Source organism: Dermochelys coriacea, chromosome 9, assembly GCF_009764565.3.
Source record: "Dermochelys coriacea isolate rDerCor1 chromosome 9, rDerCor1.pri.v4, whole genome shotgun sequence".
In the NCBI taxonomy this organism is placed as follows: Eukaryota; Metazoa; Chordata; order Testudines; family Dermochelyidae; genus Dermochelys; species Dermochelys coriacea.
Window position 1 is genome coordinate 87,750,398 of NC_050076.1, and position 15,731 is coordinate 87,766,128.

Genomic DNA, 15,731 nt, shown 5'->3' on the forward strand with positions numbered 1-15,731 from the left:
CAAAATATTAAGGATTGTCTGGCTGAACACACAGTAAGGTACCTTTGAAAATTAAAGATGGCCTTCACGTTATTTTGCATCTCTACTTTTTTTCCCAGTCACAAAAGTAAACATAAGAGTATAAAGAATGGCTGTATTGGGTCAGATCAAATGTCCATCTAGCCCACTATCCTGTCTTCTGAGGCTGCTTCTGTCTTTTGCTAGATGCTTCAGAGGATATGAACAGAACAGAGTAATTTATCAACTGATTGATCCTTTGTTGTCCAGTCTCAGCTTTTGGCAGTCAGAGGTTTACAGAGCATGGGGTTGCGTCCCTGACCATTTTGACTAATAGCCATTTATGGACCTATTCTCTATGACTTTATCTAATTCTTTTTTGAACCCAGTTATACTTTTGGCCTTCACTGCATCCCCTGGCAATGAGTTTCACAGGTTAACTGTGCACTGTGTGAAGAAGTACTTCCTTATGTTTGTTTTAAACATGATGCCTATTAATTTCATCGGGTGACCCTTAGTTCTTGTGTTATGTGAAGGAGTAAATAAAACTTCCTTATTCACTTTCTCCACACCACTCATGATTTTACAGACCTCTATCATATCCCCCCCTTAGTTATGTCTTTTCTAAGCTGAACAATCCCAGTCTTCTAAATCTCTTCTGTTATGGAAGCTGTTCACAAACCTAATTGTTTTTGTTGCCCTTTTCTGTATCTTTCCCAGTTCTAATGCACCTTTTTTGAGATGGGGTGACCAGAACTGCACTCAGTATTCAAGTTGTGGGTGAACCATGGATTTATATACTGGCATTAAAGGTTATGTGTTTGTGTTTAAATGAATACTTGTCTCTAGGTGGCAGCAACTTGTAAAACTTTAATAGGCTGTAAATTAGCTGAGTGAGTAAAGCAAAGAGAGTACAGTGCCTGGTGGTTTTGTTTAGCAGATTTCAGGATGTTGACAGGGAGGAGATTCTGTCTGAAATTGGAATTATCTTTCAAACTGGTAAAAAGTTCTTACAGTCCAGGCCAAAAGATAACCATTTATTATTCGGTATGTTTTCTGATTAATCTCAACTGATACTTCCAACCGATGCAGCAAGACTTTATCATAGCCAAACCATTTTGAACGTGCAGATAGTGTCTTTCATTCTCATCTTTACACAGGTGAGTGAAGATCACCCCTGATTTTCAGAATAGGGGAGAGTGAGGCACCATGAGATTTTCCCAGTGATGCACAGCGAACAGCAGAGTTGAGATTAAAACTCAGGTCTCCTCACCCAGATTTTACTACTCGTACTACTAGACCATACTGTTTATGCAGTGCTTGAGGTGTTTCAGGTTAGTCAATCAAGTCAAAAAAGTCAGCAATAGCAATAATGAGGTCCCTGCTTACAACCTATTTTCCTTAGTGTGTTTGAGCTTAGACAAATGGTAGGCATCCAATGAAGTGAGCTGTAGCTCACGAAAGCTTATGCTCAAATAAATTTGTTAGTCTCTAAGGTGCCACAAGTACTCCTTTTCTTTTTGCGAATGCAGACTAACACGGCTGCTACTCTGAAACCTGTCATTATAATGATGTCATATAACATTCTCCTTCAATAAGTGCTATTATACACTGTATTTGTTTTGCTTGGGTGTTTATAGAATGAATGGCACTGTACTTGGACAAATGGTTAAGCAACCAAAAAAAAAGTGAGGATTAGTGATTGGTTGCCCATTGCCTTACCCAGAGCTGCGGGAAGTCCAACTGCAATGCAAAGACCTTTCACAAGCAGGTGGTATTCAGGGGAGCTGCTTATGTGTAACAATGAAGCAGAGCTTACGGGACTGAATCAGGGATAGGTCTCCATTGTGGTAGGCACTGTGTAAGGTGAGCCCAGGGAGCTTACTATCCAAGTTATTGATAAGGTTCCACTGACCCAGTCCTGAATGTTTCACCCTTTGGGTTAGATCCAGAGCCCATTGCAGTCAGTGGGGGATCTTCCATTGATTTGAATGAGTTTTGGGTCAGGCCCTTTAAGAGCAGATGTATGCATGCTTGGTATACATCATGGCTGTGTTGGCTTTTTCTTACAGTAGTGGGCATTGTGCATTTCTCTGAGATCATTCTTCCAAGGGGATGTTCTCACTTTGCTGTCTTGACCATCTTGAAGCCACTTAGATTTGTTTTATTTGGTGCTGACATGATTTTTCATGTGGTTGTGCTAAGGGATTCAACTAAGGCCTAGTCTACACAACAGAGGTAGGTCGAAGGAAGCCACCTTAAATCGACCTGTTAATGTATGGGTCTTTACGCCGACCTAAGTTGCCTCTAATGTTGACTTCTGTAATCCACCTCTGTGAGAGGCATAGCACTTAATTCAATTTTCATGGGTCGACTGTGAGGTAGTGCAGAACCAGCATTGTGTAATTTGACTTAATTGGCCTCCAGGTGGAGTTCCACAATGCTCATCTGTGACCGCCCTGGAGATCATTCTCAACTCTGCTGCAGCACAGCCAGGTACACAGGAAACAGCTCCTCCCCTGCGAAAGCCCCGGGAATTTTTGATTTCCCATTTCCTGTTTCATCAACGTTGACAGTGTGCCAGCTTGAGCACAGCTGATCATGGAGAGCCTGGTCTGCACAGAAAGTGGAGGAGCTCATCTTTGTGGGGAGAAGAGTCTGTGCAACAGAACTCTGATCCAGCAGAAGGAACACTGACTCTATGCAAAGATTGTTTGTGGAATGGAAAAGACGGGCTGCATGAAGGACACAGAGCAGTGCCATGTGGAAAATAACTTCGCCAAGTGTACCACAAGGCAAGGGAGGCGAACAGTCATTCTGGTGCTGAACCCCACACATGCCGGTTCTACAACGAGCTGCATGCGATTCTTGGGGGTGACTCTACCAGTACCCCCACAAACAATATGCACACCTCAGACGTCAAGAATTATAACATTCAAAAACCAGTTGGAGAACACTTCAATCTCTCTGGTCACTCGATTACAGACCTAAGAGTGGCTATCCTTCAACAAAAAAGCTTCAAAAACAGACTCCAACGAGAGACTGCTGAATTGGAATTAATTTGCAAACTGGATACAATTAATTTAGGCTTGAATAGAGACTGGGAATGGATGAGTCATTACACAAAGTAAAACTATTTCCCCATGGTATTTCTCCCCCCCACCCCACCCCCCACTGTTCCTCTGATATTCTTGTTAATTGCTGGAATTAGCCTACCATGCTTGTCACCATGAAAGGTTTTCCTCCTTTCCCCCCCCTGCTGCTGGTGATGGCTTATCTTAAGTGATCACTCTCCTTACAGTGTGTATGATAAACCCATTGTTTCATGTTCTCTGTGTGTGTATATAAATCTCTCCTCTGTTTTTTCCACCTAATGCATCCGATGAAGTGAGCTGTAGCTCACGAAAGCTTATACTCTAATAAATTTGTTAGTCTCTAAGGTGCCACAAGTACTCCTTTTCTTTTTGCGAATACAGACTAACACGGCTGCTACTCTGAAACCTCCAGGTATGTGAGTCTAGGGACAACAAGGAGAATGATATGGTGGATGAGGAAGAGGAAGAGGAGAATGGGGGACAGGTGAATGGTGGATCTATTCTCCTCGAGAGCCAGGAAATATTTTTAATCTTGGAGCCCTGGGGGTTGCAGGACATCATGGTGGCCAACCATGATGCTGGAGAAGGCACCTCTGGTGAGTATATTCTTACAATCAAAGTCCAGTTAATCTTTAGCAGGCACACACATTCAGTGGTATTGCATGTTTATTGTGAAGAAAAAGCGAGGTGTTGTGGCTCTGCTCCAGCTACACAGAGGGTGGCCCCTGGAGAAGACTGTTTATGTGGACTTGGATAGCCCAGGAATCCTCCAGGTATATCTCTAGTAAACTTTCATGGAGGTACTCTGCAATCCTTTGCAGAAGGTTTCTGGGCAGGGCAGTCTTATTTCTTCCACCATGGTAGGACACTTTCTCACGCAACTCCTGAATTAATTCTGCTATAATCACTGCGGTACACAGCATAGCAGCATAAGGACCAGGTCTATACCCAGACGCTTGCAGCATCTCCTTCCTTTCCACCTCTGTGACTCTCAGGAGACTGATATCACATAGGGTCGCCCAGGGGAAATGGGGGAAGTTCTCATTAAAAGTGCTCTTTCAAGGAAAAAAAAAAAGAGCATGTAGACCCACCCCACACAACACACACGCATTCTGGATTGCCAAACCACGCGGCTGTTAATGTGCCTTTACTGTGCTCGGCATGGGTCGGCAAGTAGTTAAAGTGGCTGATAGGGGACTGAGGCCCCACATGTGAGATGCTGCAATTTGGGAATAAAAACGTTTCCCGCCCCCCGCCCTGTTCGTAAACAGCTTCCTGTGGTACTTTGGGGAAGCCCATTGTTAAACTAGCTATTTCTGCTCCCGACACAAGCCTGCCATAAACTTTGTTAAAAGTGCAGTCACCTATGACTATTCACCATGGCTGGAGCAGCAAAACGGTTACAGATTCTGATTATGTTTTGGCTTGCACCTAGTGTAATAAAGATTTTTTTTTGTTTTGTTTTTTTAATGAAAATGGCCTTACTATGGAAACATTTTATGCATGTACAATAGCTCCTTTTTTTTTCCTATGACTGACAGCTGGAAATGTGTCCTTCAGCATGTTATCAACACCTGAAAGCAGACTTTTGCGGATTAGGATGAGGAGAAACAGAATGCAGGAGGACATGTTCACCAAGATCATGAATGCCTCTGGGACAGTTGACACAGAGCTGAGAGCATGGAGGATTTCACTGTCTGAGAAGTTAGACACGGACATGGAGAGCAGGAAAGCTTCCCATAAGCATGAGTGTGTGGCGCAGGATGAGATGCTCTGGATTATGAGGGACAAATCAGACATGTTGAGGTGTCTGGTTGAACTTCAGGAACAGAAGCAGAAAGGTAGAGTCCTTCTGCACACCCTGTGGCAGAGCCAGCCAGCATTGCCTGATGCAGAATCACCCTCTGCGAAGCATTCCATGAGGCATGGGAGAAAAGTCCATTATCCCTTTCACTTAATTCAGGGGGTGGGTACAAGGAACAGAAGGTGCCCATTCACAGACCTTTGATGGTCTGGAATGAGGTGTTGTTCTTCTTACAGCTAAAAATGTTCAACTTTACAACCCCTTTTCCCCAAGCTAACTTTTTTTCCCTGTTCTCCCTCTTTACTTATGTTAAATAAAGTAAATGGATTTGAGAAATAAATGTTTTTTATTGAGTAGAAGAAGCAGGGGGCAGGGGGTTGGCTTTACAGGGACAGTGATACAAGCCAGGTGAAGGTTTGGGAAAGCACAGTGCAGACAAGCAGTTCACATTACTGTGACTCATTATTGAAACGGCTTTTCAAAGCCTCGTGGATATGCTGCGCCCCTTGCTGTACTCTTCTTATTGCCCTGGTGTATGGCTGGTCAAAAATGTCTGCTATGTGATCTGCCTCGACTGCCCACTCCTATGGAAAATTTTCCTCCTTTTTTTCCCAACATATTTTGGAGCACACAGCAGGCAGCTATAATCATGGGGATGTTCTCTTCACTAAGGGCCAACCTTGTTAGTAAACGTCTCCAGAACCCTTTTCAAACGACCAAAGGCATATTCAACCACCATTCTTCACTTGCTGAGCCTACAGCTGAACCGTTCCTTACTGCTATTCAGACCTGGTGTATGGCTTCATGAGCCATGGGAGCAAGGGGTAGGCTGGGTCCCACACGATAACTATAGCATCTCAACATCATCAATGTTCATTTTGTGGCCTGGAAAGAAAGTTCTGGATTGCAGCTTTTTTGAATAGAGGATATGGAGGTAGATATTATCATATCCGAGGTAGAAGCGAAACTCGAACAGTTTAATGGGACTAAATCGGGGGGCCCAGATAATCTTCATCCAAGAATATTAAAGGAATTGGCACATGAAATTGCAAGCCCATTAGCAAGAATTTTTAATGAATCTATAAACTCAGGGGTTGTACTGTATGACTGGAAAATTGCTAACATAGTTCCTATTTTTAAGAAAGGGGAAAAAATGATCTGGGTAACTACAGAGTCTGTTAGTTTGACATCTGTAGTATGCAAGGTCTTGGAAAAATTTTTGAAGGAGAAAGTAGTTAAGGAAATTGAGGTCAATGGTAAATGGGACAAAATGCAACATGGTTTTACAAAAGGTAGATCGTGCCAAACCAACCTAATCTCCTTCTTTGAGAAAGTAACAGATTTTTAGACAAAGGAAACGCAGTGGATCTAATTTACCTAGATTCCAGTAAGGGGTTTGATATGGTGCCACATGGGGAATTATTAGTTAAATTGGAAAAGATGGGGATCAATATGAAAATTGAAAAGTGGATAAGGAATTGGTTAAAGGGGAGACTACAGCAGGTCATACTGAAACGTGAACTGTCAGGCTGGAGGGAGATTACCAGTGGAGTTCGTCAGGGATCGGTTTTGGCACCAATCTTATTTAATCTTTTTATTACTGACCTTGGCACAAAAAGTGGGAGTGTGCTAATAAAGTCTGCGGATGACACGAAGCTGGAAGGTATTGCCAATCAGAGAAGGACCAGGATATCATACAGGAAGATCTGGATGACCTTGTAGACTGGAGAAATAGTAATAGGATGAAATTTAATAGTGACAAGTGTAAGGTTATGCATTTAGAGATTAATAACAAGAATTTTAGTTATAAGCTGGGGACGCATCAATTAGAAGTAACGGAGGAGGAGAAGGACCTTGGAGTATTGGTTGACCACAGGATGATTATGAGCTACCAATGTGATGTGGCAGTGAAAAAAGCTAATGCGGTCTTGGGATGTATCAGGCGAGATATTTCCAGTAGAGATAAGGAGGTTTTAGTACCTTTATACAAGGCACTAGTGAGACCTCAACTAGAATACTGTGTGCAGTTCTGGTCTCCCATGTTTAAGAAGGATAAATTCAAACTGGAACAGGTACAGAGAAGGGCTACTAGGATGATCCAAGGAATGGAAAACCTGTCTTATGAAAGGAGAGTCAAGGAGCTTGGCCTGTTTAGCCTAACCAAAAGAAGGCTGAGGTGAGATATGATTGCTCTCTATAAATATATCTGAGGGATAAATACCAGGGAGGGAGAGGAATTATTTAAGCTCAATACCAATGTGGACACAAGAACAAATGGATATAAACTGGCCATCGGGAAGTTTAGACATGAAATTAGGTGAAGATTTCAAACCATCAGAGGAGTGAAGTTCTGGAACAGCCTCCCAAGGGAAGTAGTGGGGGCAAAAGACCTATCTAGCTTAAAGATTAAGCTTGATAAGTTTATGGAGGAGATGGTATGATGGGATAACATGAATTTGGCAATTAATTGATCTTTAACTATTCATGGTAAATAGGCCCAATGGCTTGTGATGGGATGTTAGATGGGGTGGGATCTGAGGTTACTACAGCGAATTCTTTCCTGGGTATCTGGCTGGTGAATCTTGCCCACCATGCTCAGGGTTCAGTTGATCGCCAAATTTGGGGTCAGGAAGGAATTTTCCTCCAGGGCAGATTGGAAGAGGCCCTGGGTTTTTTTTGCCTTCCTCCGCAGCATGGGGCACGGGTCACTTGCTGAAGGATTCTCTGCACCTTGAGGTCTTTAAACCATGATTTGAGGACTTCAGTAGCTCAGACATAGGTGAGAGGTGTATTGCAGGAGTGGGTGGATGAGATTCTGTGGCCTTCATTGTGCAGAAGGTCAGACTAGATGATCATAATGGTCCCTTCTGACCTGAATGTCTATGAGTCCATGAGACACAAGTTCCTAAAGATGCGCGTCATGAACCTTTACCGACCATCCTACATTGATTTTGGTGAAATGCCCCATGTAATCCACCAGTGCATGCAGCACTATTAAAAGTATCCTTTTCGGTTTATGTATTCTTTGGCAAGGTGATCTGGTTCCAAGATGGGGATACGTGTGCCATCTATCGTCCCACCACAATTAGGGAACCCCATCGTGGCAAACATCCACCATGTCCTGCACATTTCCCAGACTCACTACTCTTCGTAGCAGAAGTCGATTAATAGCCCTGCACACTTGGAGCACAGCAGCTCCCACGGTTGATTTACCTACTCCAAATTGATTCCTCAATAACTGTAACTGTCTGGTATTGCAAGCTTCCAGACAGCGATTGCCACTTGTTTCTCCACTGTCAAGCAGCTCTCATTTTTGTGTTGCTGAACTGCAGGGCAGGGGAAAGCTCTGCACAAAGTTCCTGGAAGGTGGCCTTCCGCATTTGAAAGTTCTGCAGCCATTGATCATCACCCCATACCCGCAAAATGCAAAATGTCCCACTAGTCAGTGCGTGTTTCAGGGGACTAGAAATGGTGCTCAGAGTGCAGCTGCTCTGTGATTGCCAGCAGCAACTGTGAATTGTTTTTTTTTTCAGTGGCTTGCAGGACATCGCTATGTTCCATGCGGCAGACCCTAGTTCAGCTCCGGAAATACTGCAGGAGAAGGTGTGAGGTGTTTGAGATGCTCACAGTGAGAGTGCACAACTGAGCAGGCTTCATGCTTCTGGAGTTATGGCATATGCTCAGTGGTTTTAAGGTGAGAAAACCACTGGGTTGTTTGCTGTTGATATGAGGGAGGGAGAACAGTGCATATGGGATGCCAGCGCAATGTTCCCATTCTCCTCTGCGACCATGTTTTGGTCCCATGGGCATTGCACACACTTCCCAAAACACACTGTGGCAAGTTGGACTTTGGGATAGCTAACCCATGATGCACTGCTAGTGAGGACACAGTCCATTGAGACAATGAGCATGGTGTGGCCACACACAATCGACTTACTTAATTCAGGGGCTTGAGCTTGAATGAGATAAGTCCAACTTAATTTGTAGTATAGACAAGCCGGAAGTGACATTTCAAGACACAGGCACCTGTTCCTTTTTATTTAGCTTATTTATTTTATTTTCACACTTTGAACTGTTATTTCTTTAACCATAAAGCTACACAAAGTATACACACAGCTTACAAATGAGTTGCAAAATGCAACCCCAAATTTCAGAATAAATACACCACAGAACCCCTAGTTACTAACTTCAGGTCTGTGTCGAAGAATGGAAATTACGATGATCTTTGCAGAGAGTGGAAGGGATTTTCCCTATTTCTCTTGTGCTTATGGGGACTTTACAGGAGTCATTCTGCTGTGACACACCTACAGGAGGAGAGTATCTGCTTTTTGGGATGCATCAGCCTCTTATCCTTATGCCACATTGGTTGGAGGTTCCTAGCAGTAACGTGGTATTATCTCCACAGCATCATTCTTCCACTCCCTGCAATAGTAGCAGAATGACATGCCAGACAGTGGGGTAACAATCGTAGTGTTTTGGGAGGGGGGAAGATGGAACAAAATGATCCCTCTTGCTACATGCAGTTGCACAATGAAAACTCTGTTGTGGCCATGCATATGAGACGGAGGGAATGGAGTTGGCCGGAGAAACCTGCTTACTTGGCACCTGCTGCTTACTAGTGACACACATTTCAGAAGAAGCAGAAGTAACGGAGACACATTACAGTCCCTTGCAGAGAGATTCTGCATGGCTGCTACCCTGCATGGCTGCAAAACAAGGCACAAAAGGAATGAACTCCCGCTGTGGGATCTCTAGCCCAGTGCATGATTGCCTTAGGGAGAGAAGGGGCCTGGTAGGGCTAATCTTGGCACCAGAACTGAGAAGCCCACCTTCACTCCCTTGGATTCGTGTGGCCCTCTGGGGCTGGGTTGGGAACTGCTGAGTTAATCTTTTTGTTGTGACTATTATAGTAATTGTGCCAATAGTATTTGTATGGTTTAATTTCAGGCAGTGCTAGTAAAGCAGTTGTTTTGCTGCCCCTTTTCTGAGTGGTAGCAGATGTGTGGAGTTTTGCAGGTTGGATTTCCAGTGGAGCATTCAGTGATGCAGAGTCAGGGTATATTCTAAATGTAACTTGTTCTACTTACACATCTACCCCAGTCCAGGATCAGACATGGTCAGGCAGCATGCAGGACAATCCCTTCTTTCAGGAATCTCAGCCTGACACCAATGCCTAGTTTCCAAGGAGCAACTGTGCTCCCTGTACCAAGAACCCTTGCATAACAAGAATAACACCACCATGCAGCATGTCTTCCCAAGATTGAACATTTGGTTGCATCCCCCTTGCCCCCAAAAGTGAACTTGGAAGATTACATAAAAAGAAAAGGAGTACCCGTGGCACCTTAGAGACTAACAAATTTATTAGAGCATAAGCTTTCGTGAGCTACAGCTCACTTCATCGGAAGATTACATATAAGAGTGTCACCTTGTGACACCTACTATAAGGGTGTGTTCAGGAACCCACCCAGGACTAGACCTTGGGGAGTATACAGCACTTGCCCCCAAACTCCTGGAGCACCCAGCACACTACTAGACATCAGAGGGGATCGGTGTAACATGACACTCACTGACAACCTGCACTGAGGTCAGCTACATTTGCTTATGGCAATTTTTAGTGCCTCTGAAACCACATGGTTTAAGTAGCTCCATAAGCAGGAAAGCACTAATGAACCTCTGTGGAGTTCTTCTGCAGCTGCTGGACCCCTCACCCCCTACAGAATTTTAGCCCTTGCCTTGTGTAATCTAAGCTCCAGGCTTTCCTGGGTTGTTTAGAGTTTCAGGCAATAAAGCAAAAACACTCTCCACAATTTATTTTCTTTCTGGGGCTGAACCAGAGATTTAAACTTTTCTGACACTTACAGAAAGAAGAAAGATAGCTGAGAGGGATCCTAAATAATAACGCAGGCCCAGATTCTCTACTGCAGTCTGACCCATTTGCCTAGGGCTGGGAATCACCCAGATCTCAGTCAGGCATACCCCTGGCCTGGCACCTGCCTCGGAAGGTGCATAGCCAGGTGCCTATAACACCCCTTGCCATACCTGGCACAGGGAGCATGTCAGAATGTGGCCAAAGCATGTTGAGCTCTGGCAATCCTTGGCTAGCATATGGCCCCTTCGGGACCAAAGACAACCAGTTTAGATTTCAGCAGCCCCCAGGCTGCCCTCGTGTGTCAGGGTTAGGGCTAGTATAGAACTGGCTCAGACTCAGAGATAGTATCGGCTTCCCTGGGGGGTCCCCACCCTCCCACCCCTAGAGGCTGAGGCATAAGTGAGCTGAGGACGAAGTATAGACTGATTTAATATTTGGAATCACTCTGTTTTGAAGCGGAATATAGCATTTCAAATGGTTCATTTTTCTTCTATGACTTTAATAAATCGGCTTTTGCTTTGGAAGTTTGACAACCTTGGAGTAATGAATTGTGTTCTTTGAAGTGCGCTTGTCCAACAGACAGTATCACCTTCCTGCCCTGGCTTCAAGCTATCTTAGATCTATCGCATCAAATGCTAAGTCAGAGCTAGATAGACTCCCTTTAGTTGAGATCTCAAAGTCTACAGTCTTAGATAACCATAAGGAATTTGTTTGAACCACATGCTGTGTTAATACACATTTGGATAAACCACAATTTATAAACATTTTATGTGTATGTGTGTGTGTGTGTGTGTGTGTGTGTCTGTGTATATATATAGTCTTGAAAATCTTGTTTTTTAAAGGTTGAAGCCAAGAACTTTCTCAAGGTAGAAAGAACTTGGTAGCTACAGAGCCATGCAGACAAAAAAAAATACACTAGTGGTGTTTATTTACTAGTGTAGTCAGCTGCTTTGCAGAGATTGCAGCTTAGCTCATCTCCCTGCTACTTGGTGTGAAAATCCAAATTCCAACTGGGAACTTTAGATTGTGGTATATCAAGAAAAGAGCAAATTCCCTAGGCCAGTTGTCTTTGAGGGGAAAAGGGGGATGCCAGCAGTATTCAGTTGATAGGCAGCCTCATACCATTAAGTTGGCATTTCACACTAAATTAGTATTGTAAGTATAGTTCAGTTACAGCAAGTATTGAAAATGCCCCAATGATGTATAATAAAAATCAAAAGGCATTGAAATACAGGGATGATAGTGAGTGAAGTAGATAACAAAGCCGAGAAGGTAGCTTTCAACAATGGATTTTGTTTTAAAACTGTAAAAAGCAGCTTTGATGCAAATTAAGTTTCCCATCATGCCAGTCATTTTGCCTAATAATTATATCCGTGTGCCAGGAGGACAATAGTTCAATTTATACATTGGGTATAAGACAAAATAATGTTTTCCAAACATCTCTCTCTCTCTCTCTGTGTATTGAGGAGAGGGCGGGGGGGTGGGGGGGAAGATGTACTTTTGAACTTGGGTTTTTGTTATCTCCCTGCAGATGGGTCAGGAACAGTATTAAGTTTTATATTACAGATACTGCAATGAAGTTAAGGCAATGAATCCCTGTGATATTTTCCCATCATCAGGCAATCCAAGTATTTCAGCAGAGACTAGGGTGATTTGGTGGCTTGATTTTTCCTTTCCAGACAGAGGGTACCATGTGGTGAACATGGACAGGTGGCTGTCGGATGGATGGATGGATGGATGGATGAGAGTTTTGGGACCCCAGTGGGAGGAGGGGATTGATTATAACTATTTTGCTTTGTCCTTTCTAAGGACAAGATTGTACCTTTGCCTGCACCCCTATACAGGGTAGATTCAGACTCTCCTCCTCACTTTAAACCCTTTACACAGGCTACCCAAACCTTGGGTCTGGATGTGCTGGGGAAAGTGGAGACTGCATGCTGGCTATTCTTTCCTCCTGCACAGGTGGGTGGGGAAGCATTGGCTCTCCTTCCATCTCTAAGACACTAGCCACTCGAGTCAATCATTGGAATAGACTAGCAGCAAACCACAACTCCAGTGCTGCAGGAGTGCTGGGCACTGGAAGGTGATCTTAGGACAGGGCTAGAAAATGCTGCCAAAGTGACTGAAATGGAAAGTCCCACTCTCCCATCTTATAATGCTCTTTTTGAAGCATCTTGCTTGAGCCCCAGAGCCACATGGTACTGAACATGATGCACTTTGTGCTCTCATAGCAATGGAGGTAATAACCTGAATATGCCAGGGATCAGGATCTCTGTCCTTTGTGGATTGTCTATATGGGGAAATTGAGCAGCCTAATTATACTGCTTAGAGTTGTATTGGTATTGAGGCCCTTTCCCCACTTCAGCTTAAGTCAGTTCCAAAGAGTAAAGCCCTCTCCCTTGTTCTCACTTCCCTGCATACACCTACCTACTTCTTCTATAGCTCTTCCTGTGAAAGCTTCAGTGAAATGGCTTCAGGTTTCCTTGATCCAGCCTGCCAAGGGAAAGGGAGATAGCAGAGATGGTGAGCAGCTGCTCTCTCTCTCTCTCAGGGCCCTGTAGATTTCTGTGCTAAAAGCACCATTAACTCTTCCAGAGGCCACTCCACCAGCTCTGTGCAGATGCTGTTGGAAGGCATCCAATGGCAGCTGTGCAGCCAGTCATAGGGAAGTCCATAGAAAAGCATAGTGACCCAGACTCTCCATGGATGATGGAACCCAGCTCTGTGGCTGGTGGCCTCTCTTTCCTTGTGGATATTGCAGCTCCATGTAATGTGGGGGAGTTTGCCACCAGCACATCCATGTACTGCATTCTGCATAACACTAGAGGACTCCGTTGTTATTAAAGTAAGCTGGCTCTTTATCAAAGTACCTCATATTTACAGACCTGAAGCCTCTGTAGCTTAGTGTTCGAAACATATGCAGACACCTAGCTCCTGTGCCATCTCCAAACAGTCCTCCCTCAATCTGTGCTCCTCTTGCCAAGTTCCATGCTAGTTGCTAAGACCTCCCATGAGGATGACAACCTAGGCCCCCCTAGAAAGATAGCTATAGGTATCCATGGCAAATCGTTTTCCAGTGAGAGGGTAATAATTAGTTCCTCCAATATAAGGTAGCTTCAGTTTTATTTTTCAACTCAGCACTCAGGAGGAATGCACAAAAAATACTGTGTGACTATCAACAAGTAGTAGGGGAGGGGAGGGAAAGCCCTGGCTCTGGATAATAACCTATCTTCTCTTAAACAGTGAAACACCAGGACAGTCCAGGTCAGGAGTGAGCAAACTTTTTTGGCCCAAGGGCCCATATGGGTATGGAAATTGTATGGTAGGCCATGGATGCTCACAAAATTGGGGGTTGGGGTGCAGGAGGGTGGGAGGGCTCCGGCTGGGGGTGTGGGCTCTGGGGTGGGACTGGGATGAGAGGTTGGGCGTTCAGGATGGTGCTCCGGGCTGGGACTGAGGGTTTGGAGGCAGGAGGGGAGATCAGGGCTGGGACAGGGGGTTGGGGGCATGGGAGAGGAGAGGGGGGCAGGCTCCGGATGGCGCTTACCTCAAACAGCTCCCAGAAACAGCGGCATGTTACCTCTCTGGTTCCTACACAGAGGTGCAGCCAGACAGCTCTGCGCTCTGCCCTGTCTGCAGGCGCTGCCCCTGCAGCTCCCATTGGCTGCAGTTCCCAGCAATGGGAGCTGCGGGGGTGGGGCTTGGGGCGGGCAGTTGTGGAGCTTCCTGGCTGCCCTACGGTGACCAGAGAGCAAGTGTGAAAAATCGGGCAGGGGTGGGAGGTAATAAGAGCCCGTATAAGAAAAAGACTCAAAATTGGGACTGTCTCCATAAAATCAGGACATCTGATCACCCTATGCTGCCCCTAGGTGTAGGAGCTGGAGGGGGATATGCCACTGCTTCTGGGAACAGTGCAGAGTGGGGGCAAGACCCCAACCCCACTGCTGGAGCGCCGGAGTGGGACAAGCCCTGGACCCACTTCCTGGCGGGAGCTCAAGTGCCAGATTAAAATGGCTAGAGGGCCGGATGTGGCCACCGAGCCATATTGCTCACCCCTGGGCGAGGTAAATGTAGCTTTGAATAATATCTAATTGTGAGTTGTTAACACCAATCAGTGAAAGCCAAGAGCCCAGGCCAGGTTCTTTCCTGTGCAAGAGATTTTCTCTGAGGCATCAGCATTTCTCTGTGATAAACAGGAGGATTAAGAGAAAGTAATGAGACAACTGGAATAAAAGTCTAAATATATTTAGCATTATGGTGGTAAAACAAACTATGTTGTTAGAAAAAACAATGGTGGTTTATTTCTTTTCAGTGAATCTTGATTTTCAGTGTTGTAAAGCAAGAAGTTGCCATCTGCAAAGCAAAGGCTTTATGATGATTTGACTTAAGGCAAATCTACCCACGGTCAACAAAAACACACAGGAATATAAAGCAGGAATAAACATCCTGAGAGTTTGCTACTAATAATTCTTCTTTCTTAATGTATAGCAAAAGCTGTGGAGGCCTCATAAATCATATACGATTGTAATCTTACCTTTAGATTACCCAGTGATAGATTTGTTATAAGGAATAATAAAATTGTCATCTCTCCATCCCGTGTAACCCCCAAAACCTATTTCCCAGTCCAGCTTCCAGAGAAATAAATGTAAAAGACAGTAGAAGGATATTTATCATCACTGTCATAATTAGACCCAATTGGAAAGCCAGATACAACTTCAGGCTTGTAATTGCTGAAGGTAAGGCACAAACACCATTTTGCAGGACATGTCTAATAACCTCTGCTCATTTATCACTGCTCCCAAATGCCAAGATCATTAGAGCAAAGGCAGGTGTTGTGTATTTCAATTCAGGAAGCTTCTGTCTCTGGATAAACATTTGAAGGGAGAATATTTTAGTTTATGTTTTTAAAGCACACTAAATAGACTTCATTAGTCTAAAAGTTCATTATTAAGATACAGATTTTCTA

At 44.3% G+C, this 15,731-nt stretch overlaps 2 protein-coding genes across 10 annotated transcripts in view; both read left to right on the top strand.

The window, feature by feature from the left end:
• LOC119861038 overlaps positions 1-15,731 on the top strand; it is a 362,455-nt gene that overhangs the window by 271,875 nt on the left and 74,849 nt on the right. For 3 of the 9 annotated variants that reach the window (XR_006274121.1, XR_006274116.1, XM_043492104.1), the window contains one exon: positions 2,425-3,027. The exons of the other annotated variants lie outside the window; for them this stretch is intronic. The gene's annotated coding sequence lies outside the window, so the exon portion shown is untranslated. Of the gene's footprint in view, positions 1-2,424; positions 3,028-15,731 lie in introns of those variants that run through there. 9 annotated transcript variants of the gene reach the window in all.
• LOC122455705 lies at positions 3,480-5,181 on the top strand. The gene is made up of 2 exons (XM_043492108.1): positions 3,480-3,688; positions 4,634-5,181. Exons 1-2 carry the CDS (start codon positions 3,538-3,540, stop codon positions 5,098-5,100), a joined length of 618 nt encoding a protein of 205 aa, XP_043348043.1. The 5' UTR covers positions 3,480-3,537; the 3' UTR covers positions 5,101-5,181.

Bases quoted from the DNA above. Each gene is read 5' to 3' on its own strand.
- LOC122455705 (XM_043492108.1), top strand. From the start codon at position 3,538: ATGGTGGATGAGGAAGAGGAAGAGGAGAATGGGGGACAGGTGAATGGT. The intron at 3,689-4,633 runs GTGAGTATATTC...TATGACTGACAG, and splicing joins TGCTGGAGAAGGCACCTCTG to CTGGAAATGTGTCCTTCAGC.